Source organism: Heterodontus francisci, chromosome 15 (assembly GCF_036365525.1).
Source record: "Heterodontus francisci isolate sHetFra1 chromosome 15, sHetFra1.hap1, whole genome shotgun sequence".
NCBI classification, from domain to species: Eukaryota; Metazoa; Chordata; class Chondrichthyes; order Heterodontiformes; family Heterodontidae; genus Heterodontus; species Heterodontus francisci.
In genome coordinates, this window is record NC_090385.1 from 99,809 (window position 1) to 115,928 (window position 16,120).

The 16,120-nt window shown below is 43.3% G+C and overlaps 1 protein-coding gene across 1 annotated transcript in view; it reads right to left on the reverse strand.

Annotated features, from left to right (window-relative positions):
- Positions 1-7,719: 7,719 nt before the first annotated feature.
- Positions 7,720-16,120, reverse strand: part of LOC137377454 (glypican-6-like) — a 351,856-nt gene continuing 343,455 nt past the window's right edge. The window contains exon 9 of the mRNA XM_068047033.1: positions 7,720-9,598. Coding sequence (XP_067903134.1) covers positions 9,384-9,598 — 215 coding nt within the window. The 3' untranslated portion in view covers positions 7,720-9,383. The remainder of the gene's footprint in view (positions 9,599-16,120) is intronic.

The following is a 16,120-nucleotide window of genomic DNA, read 5'->3' on the forward strand; positions in this document are numbered from 1 at the left end:
GATGAAAATGGAATAGTGTAGGTCAGATGGTTTCACAGATTGGTGCAACATCGAGGGCCGAAGGGCCTGCACTGCGCTGTAATGTTCTAAAAAAAAACCCTGACCCCCCCCACCCAAACCCTACCCCCCCACCCTAAACCTAACTGTTCCCTAACCCTAAGCCTAATCCAAACCCCCCGCCTAACCCGAACCCTAAATCCCCCCCAACCCTGACATCCGCCTAACCCTAACTCTAAACCCCCCAAATCCTCCCTAATCCTAAACCGCCCCATCCTAACCCTACCCCCCAACCCGAAACCTAACCCCCCAACTAACGCTAACCCTATCATCCGCCTAACCCAAACCCGCCCCAACCTAACCCTACCCCCCAACCTGAACCCAAACCCAAAACCCCCTAACCCTTACCCTAATCCTAACCCTCCGTCTAACCGTAACCCCCACCAATCCTAAGCCTAAACCCCCCCAATCCGAACCCTAAACCCAAGCCGAAGCCCAGTCCTAATCGACCAAACTCTTCCCCCCCCCCATCTATTCTGAACCGACCAAACCCCGCCCGCCCCCCCAGTCACCTTGTCCTAACCTATCCAAAACACCCCCACCCCTGACCCGGATGCGGACCCTGACCAAACCTCTGAATCTTCTTGATGGCTCCCGCCCTAAAATCCAAACTTTGTCCAGCCCTTAGACACGACTGATCCTTCAATTCGATATACTCATTGCAAAATTAATAGCACATGCTATTCATTGCAATCCCACTGATAATCCGAGCTGGAAAGGCAAGCGGACATGGATGGACACTAACTTAAGGCGTGAGCCGAATAAAAGTGGCAGCTGCTAGTGAAATTAAACTCAAGAAATGAATATATAAACACAAAAGGGGGGAGGCTCTCCCACCCCTGCTGCTCGATTACCCTAACCTAACTTTAAGGTGACACGCCTTCCGTTGTGACTGTCCAAGTGATGCAGAACCCATTTCCCCTGATGAAGCTGTAGTGAACAGTGAAACGTTGGGAAGCATCCGTAATCCTAGTTGGAAAGGCAAGTGGACAGACACCAACTCAAGGCGTGGGCCAAATAAAAGTGGCAGCTGCTAGTGAAATGAAACTCAAGAAATGAGTATACAAACACAAGAGGGGAGGCTTTCCCACCTCTGCTGCCCGTTTACACTACCCTAACCCTAATCCCCCTAACCCAAAACCCCCCCCCCCAATCCTAACCCTAACCCCCCCACCCTAACCCTACCCCCAATCCTAATCCGAACCCACCCTAACCCGCCGCCTAACTCTAACCACCCCCAACCCTAACCCCCAACCCTAACCCACCTCCCACCCTAACCTTAACCCTAAACCCCCCTACACTAACCCCCCGACCCTAACCCTAAACCCAAGCCTAAGCCTCATCCTAACCCATCAACCCCCCACCTATTCTTAACCAACCACCCCCCCTCCCCACCTATTCTTAACCTACCCAAAAAAAAACACCCCCGACCCGGATGCGGACCCTGACCTAACCTCTGAATCTGCTTGATGGCCCTCACCCTAAAATCCAAACTTTGGCCAGCCCTTAGACACGACTGATCCTTCAATTAGATATACTCATCGCAAAATTAATAGTACATGCTTTTTATTCCAATTCCATTGATAATCCGAGCTGGAAAGGCAAGCGGACGTGGATGGACACCAACTTAAGGCGTGAGTCGAATAAAAATGGCAGCTGCTAGTGAAATGAAACTCAAGAAATGAGTATATAAACACAAGAAGGGAGGCTTTCCCACCCCTGCTGCCTGATTACCCTAACCCCTAACCCTATCTCCCTAACCCTAACCCTAGTCTTAACGTGCTCAGTGATGCCAGAGAATCCATTTCCCCTGATGAAGCTTAGTGGACAGTGAAACGTTGGGAAGCATTTGTAATCCTAGTTGGAAAGGCAAGCAGACGGATACCAACTGAACGCATGGGCTGAATAGAAGTGGCAGCTGCTAGTGAAATGAAACTCAAGAAATGAGTATACAAACACAAGAGAGGAGGCTTTCCCACCCCAATTGCCCAACCCTAACCCTAACGAGTCGCTCATCTATCAAAAACAAATTGGTTGACTGGACAACCCAATTAAATAATATTCATAATCTAAAACCAGAAAGCCTAAATGGACTAGGCCAAATATGACAAACGTCATAATCGGTTACACACATCATGGTTTGAACCTGGACAAACCCCTATTGCCCAAATACCCTGATGCTAACATAAACACCAATGTTACCAAACCCTGAAACTGACCCTGATACCAGACCTGCAGCAACCATGACGGACCCAACATCAAGGTAACCCTCACCACCACCCCCCCCCCCCAGAGCCAGCCGTAACCCAAACACCCCCAACCCTAAGGCCTAATGCCGTGACCCCAACCCCCAAATTTTGTACATTTCAATCAAATCTCCTCTCAGCCTTCTCTGTTCCAAGGAGAACAACCCCAGCCTATCCAATCTTTCCTGAAAGCTGCATTTTTCCAGTCCCGGCAACATCCTCGTAAATCTCGTCTGTACCCTCTTTAGTGCAATTACATCCTTTCTGTAATGAGGTGACCAGAACTGCACACAGTACTCAAGTTGTGGCCTCACCAATGAGTTATACAGTTCCAGTATAACCTCCTTACTCTTGTATTCTATACCTCGGCAAATAAAGGAAAGGATTCTATATGCCTTCTTAACCACCTTATCGACCTGCCCTGCTGCCTTCAGGGATCTGTGGACATTCACTCCAAGGTCCCTCACTTCTTCTACAATTCTCAGTATTTTCCCATTAATCATGTATTCCTTTGCCTTGTTTGACCTCCCCAAAAGCATCACCTCAAACTTCTCCAAGTTGAATTCCATTTGCCACTTTTCAGCCCATCTGACCAGACCATTAATATCTTCCTGCAGCCTACAGCTATCCTCCTCACTATCTATCACATGGCCAATCTTTGTGTCATCTGAAAACTTCTTGATCATGCCCCATATATTTACCTCCAAATCATTAATATATATAAAACAAAAAGCAGGGGACCCAAGACTTAGCCCTGCAGACCGCCGCTGCAAACAGCCCTCCAGTTGCTAAAACACCCGTCAACAATTACCCTTTGTTTCCTGCCATTGAGCCAATTTTGTATCCACTTTGCTGCATTTCCCTGGATCCCATGGGATTTTATTTTTTTAACCAGTCTGCCATATGGGACCTTGTCAAAAGCCTTGCTAAAATCTATGTAGACCACAGCAAATGCATTACCCTCATCCATCTTCCTTGTTGCTTCTTCAAAAAAATTCGATCAAGTTGGCCAAACAAGATCTTCCCTTAACAAATGCATGCTGACTATGCTTGATTAACCTGTGTTTTTCTAAGTGACAGTTTATCCTGTCCCTCTCAGAATAGATTCCAATAATTTGCCCACTACTAAGGTTAGACTGACTGGTCTGCAATTATTCAGTCAGCCCTCACGCTCTTTATAAATGTCAGCAGTTCTCCAATCCTCCAGTGACTGGAAAATGATGGTCAGAACTTCTGCTATTTCCTCTCTTGCTTCTTTTAACAGCCTGGGTGACAGTTCATCCGGCCCTGGTGATTTATTAACTTTCAAGGATGCCAATCCCATTAATACTTCCTCTCTCTCTGTTTATCACATCCAATACTTCACACTCCTCCTCCTTAACTACAATATCTGCATGATCCTCCTCTTTTGTGAAGACAGATGCAAAGTATTCATTAAGAACAATACTAACATCTTCTGCCCTGATGCATAGGTTACCTTTTTGGTCTTTTATGGGCCCGTCTCTCCTTAGTTATCCTCTTATTCTTAATGTATTGATAAAACATCTTTGGGTTCACCTTGATTTTGCTTGCCAATATTCTTTCATGCCCTCTCTTTGCTTTCCTGATTTCCATTTTGATTTCACCCCTCCACTTTGTATACTCCTCTCAGCTTTCTGTAGTATTGTGTTCTCGGTGTCGGACATAAGCTTTCCTTTTCTGCCTTATCTTACCCTGTAGGTTCCTGGACATAGATGGGGCTCTAGATTTGGCTGCCTCACCCTTTTCCTTTGTGGGAACATGTTTACCCTGAATCCCTTGAATCTCCCCTTTGAATGTCTCCCACTGTTCTGACACTGGTTTACCTTCAAGTAGCTCTTTCCAGTCCACTTTCGCTAAATCAGTCCTTAGTTTAGTAAAATTGGACTTGCCCCAATTGAGAACTTTAACCCCTGTTCTATCTCTGTCCTTAACAGAATTATGTTAAAACTGACTGTATTATGACCACTACCACCAAAATGTTCTCCCTCTGCTACTCACCTGCCCATCATCATTTCCTAAAATAAGTCATAGTTGAGGCAGAAACCCTCAGCTCATCCAAAAAGAGTCTGCAGGACTACAGACCAAATGCTGGAAGGTGGGATTGGAATGGGTGGATCGTTTTTTGGCTGTCACAAACACGATGGGCCAAGTGGCCTTTTTCTGTGCCATAAACATTCTATGATTCTAATGCACTGATGGTGAACTCTTCAACCTCAACTAGCTGAAGGCCAAAACCAGGACAACCACTTCTGTCATAGAATTACAGTATGCTGATGATGCACAGGTTAGTGCTTATGCTGAAGAACTACAACAGATAGTTGATGTGTTCACCGAAGCCTACGATAGTATGGAACCTAACCTGAACACCAGGAAGACCAAAGTCCTTTACCAACCAACACCAAATGTATCAAAGCCAATGCCTTCAAATGAGATTCATGGCGAAATGTTGGAAAATGTCCCTCACTTCCCATATTTTGGAAGCTCCCCACTGCAAAAAGCTGAATTCTTTTTTCTTTGTTCATGGGATGTGGACGACGCTGGCCAGGCTAGCACTTATTGCCCATCCCTAATTGCCCTTGAGAAGGTGGTGGTGAGCTGCCTTCTTGAACCGCTGCAGTCCATGTAGGGTAGGTATACCCACAGTGCTGTTAGGAAGGGAGATCCAGGATTTTGACCCAGCAAATGAAGGAACGCAAATATAGTTCCAAGTCAGGATGGTGTGTGGCTTGGAGGGGAACTTTCCTATGCATTTGCTGCCCTTGTCCTTCTAGGTGGTAGAGGTTATGGGTTTGGAAGTTGCTAAGAAGCCTTGGTGGATTGCTGTGGTGCATCTTGTAGATGGTACACACTGCTGCCACTGTGATGCAGGGTGTGAATATTTGTGGATGGGGTGCCAATCAAGCAGGCTGCTTTGTCCTGGATAGTGTCAAGCTTCTTGAGTGTTGTTGGAGCTACACCCATCCAGGCAAGTCCAGAGTATTCCATCACACTCATGACGTGTGCCTTGTAGATTAATGACTGAGCTTCCACAGCCATCTGGGGTAGAGAATTCCAAAGATTCTCAATACTCTGAGTAAAGAAATATCTCCTCATCTCTGTCCTAAGTGGCGTCTTCCTTACTTTGAAATTATGTTCCCTGGTTCTAGACTCCCCAACCAGGGGGAAACATCTTACCTGTATCAACCTATCTCTTTAAGCATTTTGTAGGTTTCAATTAGATCACCTCTGATTCTTCGAACCTCCAGACAATACAGGCTCAGTTTCCCCTATATCTTTTCAGAGGACAGTCCCACCATCCTGGGAATAAGGCTGGTGAACCTTCATTGCACTCCCTCTATGGCAATAATATCCTTCCTAAGGGTAAGGGAACCAAAACTGCACACACAGTACTCCAGGTGCGGTCTAACCAAGGTTCTATACAATTGAAGCAAGGTTTCACTACTCCAGTACTCAAATCCTCTAGTGATAAAAGCTAACATACAATTGGCCTTCCTATTTACTTGCTGCACCTGCATGTTAGCTTTTCAGTGACTAATTGACAAGGACACCCAGGTCCCTTTGTACATCTACACTTTCTATTCTCTTACCATTTAAGAAATACTCCACATCTATACATCCTACCAAAGTGAATAACTTCACATTTTTTCACATTATATTCCATCTGCCATGTTCCTGTCCACTCACTAAGCCTGTCCAAATCCCCATGAAGCTGCCTTGCATCTTCCTCACAACACACATTCCCACCTAGTTTTGCATCATCCGCGAACTTGGAAAAAAAAAGATGCAAAGAATATGTCCGTCTTTCTGAGCAGCAAAACTGGCATTTTAGGGCTTCTTTTGCCTTGGATTAGGGTTCAGGTAAGGGGGTTAGGATTCGGGGGTTAAGGCTCGGGTTGGGGTTAGAGTTATAGTTCGGGTTATTGTTAGGGTTAGGGTTAAGGGTTAGGGATAGGGGTTAACCCGAACCCTCCCCCCACTCTGCACAGCTAAGCCACCCACAGTACCATGGACTTGGCTCTGGCTTTATTCCATACAACAACTAACTCCCTCACCAGTATTTAGAACTGAACAACGGTTGGAGAGTGAGAAGCACTTAGGGGACCCGTGCACTACCTGCCTGGTCCTGTTTAACTGGCATTTACCCAGTCTGTCTCTGCCTGTACACCCTTAAGCTGCAGGTCAACCACATCCAGAAACGTGCTATCCACAAAACACTCGGCCTCCGGATGCACCACAATGATGCCAGCTGCTGCTCAAGCTCCAAAACCCAGAGCTCAAGGTTCTCCAGCTGCCAATACTTCCTGCACATGTGGCTGCCTAGGACACGAGTTGTGTCCTGAAGTTCCCACATGGCACAGGATGTGCATTCCATGAGACTGAGGACCCCTGCCATGCCTCTATTTATTAGACTAATTAAACAGAAATAAACTGAAGACTTTTTATATAAAAGAAAACTCAGCAGCTACTCACCAATCATCACATTCCCTTGTGCTGATGTAACTTTTTTTAAAACCTCACTCCAACACTCGTGCTCCCTCCCAGCTGCTCTGCCCCCAAACTCCTTCAGTTCCGGGCTCCTTACCCCTGGGTTCTCTGACTAGTGAGCGTTTACGTACACAAGTCAACTTTTTCAGTATAGAATATTTAAATGGAGTTTCATCATTACCTCTATAGTTGTGATCCTATCATTTTATTAAACTATTTTGATTACTTTTGAATGTTTATCTTGAAGGAAATGTGAAGAAGTTGAATTGGAGGGTGTGGGAGATTGGGGCTAATACTGACTGCCTGAGATGAGGAGAAATTTCTTCACCCAGAGAGCCTGTGGAATTCGCCGCCACAGAAAGCAGTTGAGGCCAAAGCATTGTATGTTTTCAAGAAGGAGTTAGATATAGCTCTTGGGGCGAAAGGGATCAAAGGGTATGGGGTGAAAGTGGGAACAGGTTACTGAGTGATCAGCCATGATCATAATGAATGTTACTCCTGCTCTTATTTTCTATGCCTAATGAACCATGCTGCTTCATTGATTGTTAATTGAGCTTGCTCAGATTAGTCAAACTCAGTATCATCTCCCAGTCAATTCCCATGAGTTCACATTCACTTTTACTAAAACATTCTTAAAAATGTGCAAATTAAAATGTTCAATCTTCCCTTCTTGCCAATTCTCCTTTGTGCTGCAGTTTGAAGCCTCACACTAATCACTTATCTGTTCAACAAACACATTTACTGAAAATCTCTCATTCTGCTCAGCATTAAAACCAGCTCTCTAGATTATTTAATGGGTTATAAATTTACCTACTAATGTAAATGTAATTACTTTTGTATGGTAGCTGAGGGGATACTGTGGATATATAAATAATTGGAGAGAAGACAGCCACACAATTAAAACGAATCCTTCTGTATGAAATTTTAATCAAGTTCTCAAAGTGAAAAAATATCCAAATGGGGCTGTAGATTAAAGTTGATTCTAGATGTTGGTTCTGTAGTTTTAGTACAATAAATCTGATATTCACACATAGTTATTCAAGAATCTTTTGCATTCTATAGTGACCTTTCCCACTGTACAGGTTCTGTACCATCATCAATAGAAGGCCAATTGCTATAAATGTTTCACAACTTACAAGAACATTTTGTACTTTGTTTAAAACCAAACTAACAAATCAATAATTCGCAAAATGATTAGTCTCAACATTAAAATATAAATCCTGGAATTATAAAAGGCTTTTGCAAAATGATTGCAGGATGATTGAATGCAAAATTTACAAGTTTGTCTTGAGAGTTAAGCACATGATCCAGCAGGCGGTTGGAGAGTTGGCTGTCCCTCAGAACCATGCCATTACTTTGCCGATTTTCCAGCTGAATTTCAGCCAATGAATGGACATTTCAGACAAAATCATTCTTTCCCTTTCAGAAAGCCAAGGCTAAATTCTATTTTGTCTAAAAGGAATAGCAAACCTCAACATCTTTCGCTATGCACTCAGCAGTGTCTCAGCTATATACAATCTATTCTCTCAGAAAAATCACTTTTACATTTAATAACCAGTTGCTACAGATAAATGAGAACCCCAGGATGATTTATGAACAGCAGATATGTATCAGTTTTCTGTTGACTGAAAAATCTTCCAAAATTGCTGAACAGAATTTTAGAAAACAATGTATTGACCCTGAGCTAGCAATTACAAGTAGTTAAAATTCTGATATAAAAATAAATTCAATATTACAACAAAAGCAGGAATCAAAACAAAACCAATATTTGTGTTCAGACTCTACAGCTTGAAATAAATCCCAGGAGGATGCTGCCAGCTGTCGAACTGTAGGAAATTCAGGCACCTGGTTAAACCTGACACAAGGGCAGATTTAGCATGCCACCAATTTCAAAATTTAACTTCCAGATTTATCACTTGTAAAAAAAAAAAATCCAATTTCTCTACACATCAAGCACCATTAACATTTGGCCAATTTCTGGTGCCTCTGCTGCAGCCTCTTTCCAACACATGTAAAACAATCTCCAAAGTCACACAACATTTTGCTTTATGAAAAGGCTCACTACTCACAGTTCGAATCACTGCACAACTATATATAACCAAAATAACTATCGAAAATTATGCCAGGTGTCTAGCAGATATTAAAAACGTTAACTACATAGCAGGTACTTTTGTTCATCAATAGGTGCAACATTATTCCATGTGATTTCATGATATGTAAGCTTGCTTCTGTGCAGATATTCTCCATGACATTAATTGTTGAATGCAGACATGTGTTTCCTTGTTTCTTTAACATGATATGAGATTTTTTTAAAAATGCATGAAAGATTAACTACAGGTTTGCATTTACTTTGGGGCCCATCTGTAAAAGTGTGAAAGCCCTGTGGTCAAGTGGCTGGATCATGTAATTAAACACAATAATATCTGAATACAATTGAAGCAGCAACCATACATCATTGTTGAGACCTTAAAAGAAAGTTTAAAATTAAAGTCAAAGTCACAAGATGGTACAAGTGAGAGTAGTTTGTTTAAAAAAAAAGCCATGTGCAAAGATTCTTCTCTACAACTTGTGTGATTAACTCAACTGTTGCTGTAAGACTATTATGGAACAGCTAATAAATAGAATTAGTTGAGAGGGGCCATTGTAGTGAGCAGAATCATTGGGATCCATTTTCTTAGGTGCTAAGGGGCCAAAGAGCAAAGGAGCATCAGTGCTACTGAACTCAAACTCTGATTGGCAATCCAACCCAAAGCAGCCACTTCCACTTTCTTCACCACTACTTTCATCACCTAAAGGAAAAAGAGAACAATTAAACTTTTTTTCTGACGGTTCCTCATACATCTGTGAAATGACTCACATTAAAATAAATCAAAAACAATCTGAAGCATGCAATCTGCAATGGTTGAAATCTGCCAGAACAATGAAATGACAGAAATGTTGTCAGAGCTGCACTCATCCAGGCAAGTGGGAAATATTCCATCACACTCCTTGGAGGCAGCAACAGCGATGGCTGATAAATCAGAGCAGGGGAAGAGTGGACCTTCCATGGGGTTGTCCAAAAAAAGGAGCGGCTTCAAAGGACAGCAGGTAGTGATTGGTTGGTGAGTTTTAAGTTTTTTTATAAACTAGGGCAGTGGTTTAAACTAGGACTGGGAAACTATAAAGTGCTGTGTTGAAGTTTAAGTTTAGCTAGTTAAACTAATCATAAAATTTCAATCAGAGTTAGTATAACAGTTAGTGAATTAATAAGAGTATTAGTACAGGTCTACAGGCATTAATTAAAATTAATAGTTCATATAAAGGTACTAACTAGATTATAAAAGTAGGAATAGAGATTATTTCTTAGACCATGGATGGGCATCTGAGACCTGTGGCTTGCAATTCCTGTGCCATTTGAGAACTTCAGGATGCTTCATGTGTTTTGGGAGACCATGTGTGTAGGAAGTGTCTCGAGCTACGTGAGCTCAAGCTCAGGGTTTCAAAGCTTGAGGGGCAGCTGGACTGCTGCAGAGAATCAGGGAGAATCACAGTTTCCTGGATCATATGTTGCAGGAGGTGGTCATCTCTCAGGCAGCAAGAGCTCAGTAGACGGGTGGCCATCTGGAACAGTAGGAAGAGGCAGCAAGTACAGGGGTCTTCAGGGTGTTTGCCACACTCAAACCGATACTCAGCATTGGGAACTGCTGGGAGTGCACTTGAAGGAGTGCCGTCTGGACCATGGCACCAATGACAAGGGACTGCACAGGAGGGAAGAGCAAAGAGTAGAAATGCAGTCGTTATATGAGATTCCATAGTTAGGAAGACAGACGGGCATTTCTGTAACTGTCATCATGCATCCTGCATGGTGTGTTGCCTCCCTGGTAGCAGGGTAAAGGATTTCACAGAGAGGGTGCAGAATATACTGCAGGGGGAAGGGAGTGAGCCAGAAGTTGTGGCACATGTCAGTATTAACGATGTAAAGAGCAGGTATTGAGAATACATGTATGTAAATGCACAAAGTGTGGTGAATAAGGTTGGTGAGTTACAAGCACAAATAGACATGTGGGAATATGATGTAGTGGCAATAACAGAAACATAACTTAAAAATGGTGAGGTCTGGGCACATAACATTCAAGGATATAAAGTGCTCAGAAAAGATAAGGAAGGAGAAAAGGGAGGTGGGTGGCAGTAATGATTAGAGAAGACATTGTAGTGTTGGAAAGAGAGCATGTCCTTCAGGGGGCAAGGACAAAAGCCAGTTGCTTTAGAGCTGAGAAGCAAAAAGGGGATGATCACACTACTATAGGCCTCCAAGTAGTGAGAGCGCAAATCTACAGGGAAATGACAAAGATGTGCAAGAACTATAGAGTGGTGATACTGGGGGATATTAATTACGCAAATATTGATTGCGATAACATTAGAGTAAAGGGCAAGGAGGGAGAGGAATTTTGGAAATGTGTTCAGGAGAACTTCCTTGACCATATGTTCTCAGTCCACCCAGGAAGGAGGCATTGCTGGATCTGGTGCTGGGGAATGAGGTGGGCCAAGTGGACCCAGTGTCTGAGAAAGAATAATTGGGTAAGGGCTATCATTGTATCATAAGCTTTAGATTAGGAATGGAGAAGAACAAGGAACAATCTCAGTACAACTTCTATCTTGGAAGAGGGTGAACTTCAATGGGATTAGAGAGGATCGAGCCAGGGTAAAACAGAACCAAAACTTTACAGGGAAAAACCATAACTGAACAATGGGTGATCATTAAGGAGGAGATAATAACAGTAAGTGCTGGAAACTCAGCAGGTCAGGCAGCATTTGTAGAGAGAGATGCAGAGTTAACGTTTCAGGTCTGTGACCTTTCATCAGAACCGACCTGAAACGTTAACTCTGCTTCTCTCTCTACAGATGCTGCTCGACCTGCTGAGTATTTCCAGCACTTTCTGTTTTTTATTTCAGATTTCCAGCTTCTGCAGTATTAAGGAGATAATGTTTCAGGTACAGGCTAGGTTCATTCCATCAAGGGAAAAAGATAAGGGAACCCAAGGCAGGGCTCCTTGGATGACGAAGGAGATAGAGAATATGATGAAATAAAAAAAAGGGTGTATGATGCATGTCAGATGAATTTTTCAAGTAAGAACCAGGCCAAATATAATAAGTTGAGAGGGGAAATGAAGAGGCAAATAAGATTGGCAAAAAGAGGATATGAGAATAGAATACATAGAAACATAGACAATAGGAGCAGGAGTAGGCCATTCGGCCCTTCGAGCCTGCTCCGCCGTTCATTATGATCATGGCTGATCATCCAACTCAGTAACCTGTTCCCGCTTTCGCCCTATACCCTTTGATCTCTTTCACCCCAAGAGCTATATCTAACTCCTTCCTGAAAACATACAATGTTTTGGACTCAACTGCTTTCTGTGGTAGCGAATTCCACAGTCTCACCACTCTCTGGGTGAAGCAATTTCTCCTCATCTCAGTCCTGAATGGTTTACCCCATATCCTTAGACTATGACCCCTGGTTCTGGCCTCCCCCCACCATCGAGAACATCCTTCCTGCATCTACCCTGTCAAGTCCTGTTAGAATTTTATAGGTTTCTATGAGATCCCCCCTCACTCTTCTGAACTCCAGCGAATATAATCCTAACCGACTCAATCTCTCCTCATACATCAGTCCCTCCATCCCAGGAATCAGTCTGGTAAACCTTCGCTGCACTCCCTCTATAGCAAGAACATCCTTCCTCAGATAAGGAGACCAAAACTGCACACAATATTCCAGGTGTGGCCTCACCAAGGCCCTGTATAATTGCAGCAAGACATCCCTGCTCCTGTACTCGAATCCTCTTGCTATGAAGGCCAACATACCATTTGCCTTTTTTACCGCCTGTTGCATGCATGCTTACCTTCAGCGACTGGTGCACGAGAACACCAAAGTGGATAACCTCACATTTATCCACATTATACAGCATCTGCCATGCATTAGCCCACTCACTCAACTTGTCCAAATCACCCTGAAGCCTCTCTGCATCCTCCTCACAACTCACCCTCCCACCCAGAATAGCAGTCAATTAATGAATAAAAATCTGGAATTGAAAGCTCGTCTCAGTAATGGTGCCATGGAACTATCATCGATTGTTGTAAAAACCCATCTGGTTCACTAATGTCCTTTAGGGAAGGAAATCTGCCGTCCTTACCTGGTCTGGCCTACATGTGACTCCAGACCCATAGCAACGTGGTTGACTCTTAACTGCTTCTCTGAAATGACCTGGCAAGCCACTCAATTGTCAAGAGCAATTCGGGATGGGCAACAAATGTTGGCCTTGCCAGTGATGCCCACATCCCATAAAAGAATAAAAGGTTGTCGTAAATGGTTAGTTTACAGACTGGAGGACACCAAGACATTGGAGTTCCCCAGGGCTCAGTGCTAGGACCACTGCTTTGCTAATATATATAAATGACTTGGATATTGGAATAGAGTAAAATTTCAAAATTTGCCTACGATACTAAACTTGGAGGTGTGGCAGACAGTGAGGATGATACCAATCAACTGCAACAGGACATAGGTAGGCTAGCGGAATGGGCAGACAAGTGTCAGGTGGAATTTAATACATAGAAATGTATTTTGGCAGAAGGGATGGGGAGAGGCAATACAGACTAAATGAGGCACCTGGGGTTCATGTGCAAAGATCTTTGAAGCTGGCAGGTTATAGGGAGAGAGTATTTGGCAAAGCAGATGGGATATTGAGATTCATAAATAGAAGGTATTGAGTACAAAAGAAGGGAAGTTATGCTGAACCTGCATAAAGCTTTGGTTAGGCCACGACTTGAGTATTGCATCCAGTTCTTGTCATGATACTTTAGCAAGGATGTGAGGGTCTTTGAGAGGGTGCACAGGAGATTTACTAGAATGGTTCCAAGGATGAGGAATTTTAGTTCCAAGGTTAGAGTGGAGAAGCTGTGGTTATTCTCCTTGCACAAAAAGGAGATTGAGGTGAGATTTGTTGGAGGTGTTCAAGATTATGGTCAATTTAAATAAGGTAGACAAATAAAAGCTGTTCCCATTAGCTGATGGCACAAGGACTATGGGGCATAGATTTAAGGTTTTGGGCAAGAGATGCAGGGGGAATCTGAGGAAGAACCTTTTTACGCAGTGAGTGGTAATTACCTGGAATTCGCTGCCTACAAGGGTGACGGAAGCAGAGATGATGAATGATTTCAAAAGGAAACTGGATGGGCACTTGAGGGAAATAAACTTGCAGGGCTATGGAGACACAGCGGGGGAGTGGGACTGACTGGATTGCTCTACAGAGAGCCAGCATGGACTCAATAGGTTGAATGACCTCCTTCTGTGCCGTAATGACTATGACTGCAGACCTAAGCCTTGTAGATGGTGAAGAGGCTTTGGGGAGTCATGAGGTGAGTTACTCACTGCAGAATTCCCAAACTTTGACCTGCTCTTGTAGCCACAGTATTTATATGGCTGGTCCAGTTAAGTTTCGGGTCAATGGTGATCACCATGATATTGATAGTGGGGGATTCGGTGATGCTGATGCCATTCAACATAAAGGGGAAGTGGTTAGACTTTCTTTTGTTGGAAATGATCATTGCTAACACCTGTGCGATGTGCACGTCACTTTTCAGCTCAAGCCTGAATAATATCCAGGTCTTGCTGCATGCAGGCACAGGCAAAGACACTATCTGAGGAGTCGCGAATGGAACGGAACACTGTGCAATCATCAGTGAACATCCCCACTTCTGACCTTATGTTGGAAGGAAGGTTATTGATGAAGCAGCGGACGATGATTGGGCCTAGGACATTACCCTGAGGAACTCCTGCAGTGATGTCCTGGAGCTGAGATGATTGGCCTCCAACAACTACAACCATCTTCCTTTGTGCTAGCTATGACTCCAACCAGCGGAGAGTTTTCTCCCTGATTCCCATTGACTTCAATTTTGCTAGGGATCCTTAATGCCACATTTGGCCAAATGCTGCCCTGATGTCTAGGGCAGTCACTCTCACCCTACCTCTTGAATTCAGCAATAAAAAAGAAAATGCTGGAACTAGCAGGATTTCCAGTATTCGCAGTATTTTGCTTTTATATTAGTGTTGAATTCAGCTCTTTTGTGGATTGTGGACCAATGCTATAATGAGATCTGAAGACACGTGGTCTTGACGGAACCCAAACTGAGCATCGATGAGCAGGTTATTGGTGAGTAAGTGCCACTTGATGGCATTGTTAATGACCCTTTCCATCACTTTGACTGCGAAGGACTGTGAACCAACAACTCAGCAGTTTAATGATCAATTTTTTGTTGAATTCAATCTCATAATTTGCTGTGGTGCAATTTTGAATTCATAACCTTTTGATTTGGTTATTAGTTTAGTACCATAACCACTAAGCCGCCATACCCTACCCGTTCTGGCACAATTAAGAAAGTCACATATCTCTAGGAGTTATCCACTCTAGATTTTCCGAGATGACAACGCAACATCTTTTTGCCACCAATTAAGTCAGGGCAACTTCATAGTCACCCAGAGACTCCCTCAGTGTGAAACTACATTTTGTACATATTGCACTGGGTGTGATTGTCTTTCTAAAGCTTCCACATATTCCTTCGGAGCCCATTAGTTTCTGTCAAAACCCTCAATTCAATTTCAATGTGAATTATTTAGTAACAGTTAACTTTTATATTCATTCTAGTTGTGCCATCCTCTGATGGCTTACTCCCCAGTGAACTAATTGCAGTCTGCTTACAAACAACATCGCTTAAAAACTGAAACTGGGGTGGTATAGTTTGCTGCACTGGTAGCCTGGCCCAGGGCCAACAATTAACTTCAATTGCATGGAATAGTTTCGTGGAGCAGACACAGAATGCTCACTGCATCTCACCAGACATCGCAAAGATGGTAGCATTAGACCACGTTGTACTGATTTTTTTCTAAATGGCACAATTACCAGGAGAAAGAATATGGGCAAAATCTTGAACAAAACAATTAGCAACTTATACCACATCAAGCTGGTTGCACCATTTAAGATTCGTTTTGCAAAATCTTCACGAGTTTCTGGTACATCAGTACAAATAGAAACAGAAGCACTTTGTATTTAAGGATTTTTCTCCCTTTCAACTTGAAACAATTTCTGGGGGTTAGGCTGAGAAAATGCTGAGGTAGTAAATGAGTACTTTGCATCTGTCTTTACCAAGGAAGATGCTGCACAAGTCATGGTGAAAGAGAAGATAGTTGAGACTCTGGATGGGCTAAAATTGATGAAGAGGAGGTATTAGAAAGGCTGGCTGTACTTAAAAGTTGATAAGTCATCAGAATTGGATGAGGTGCA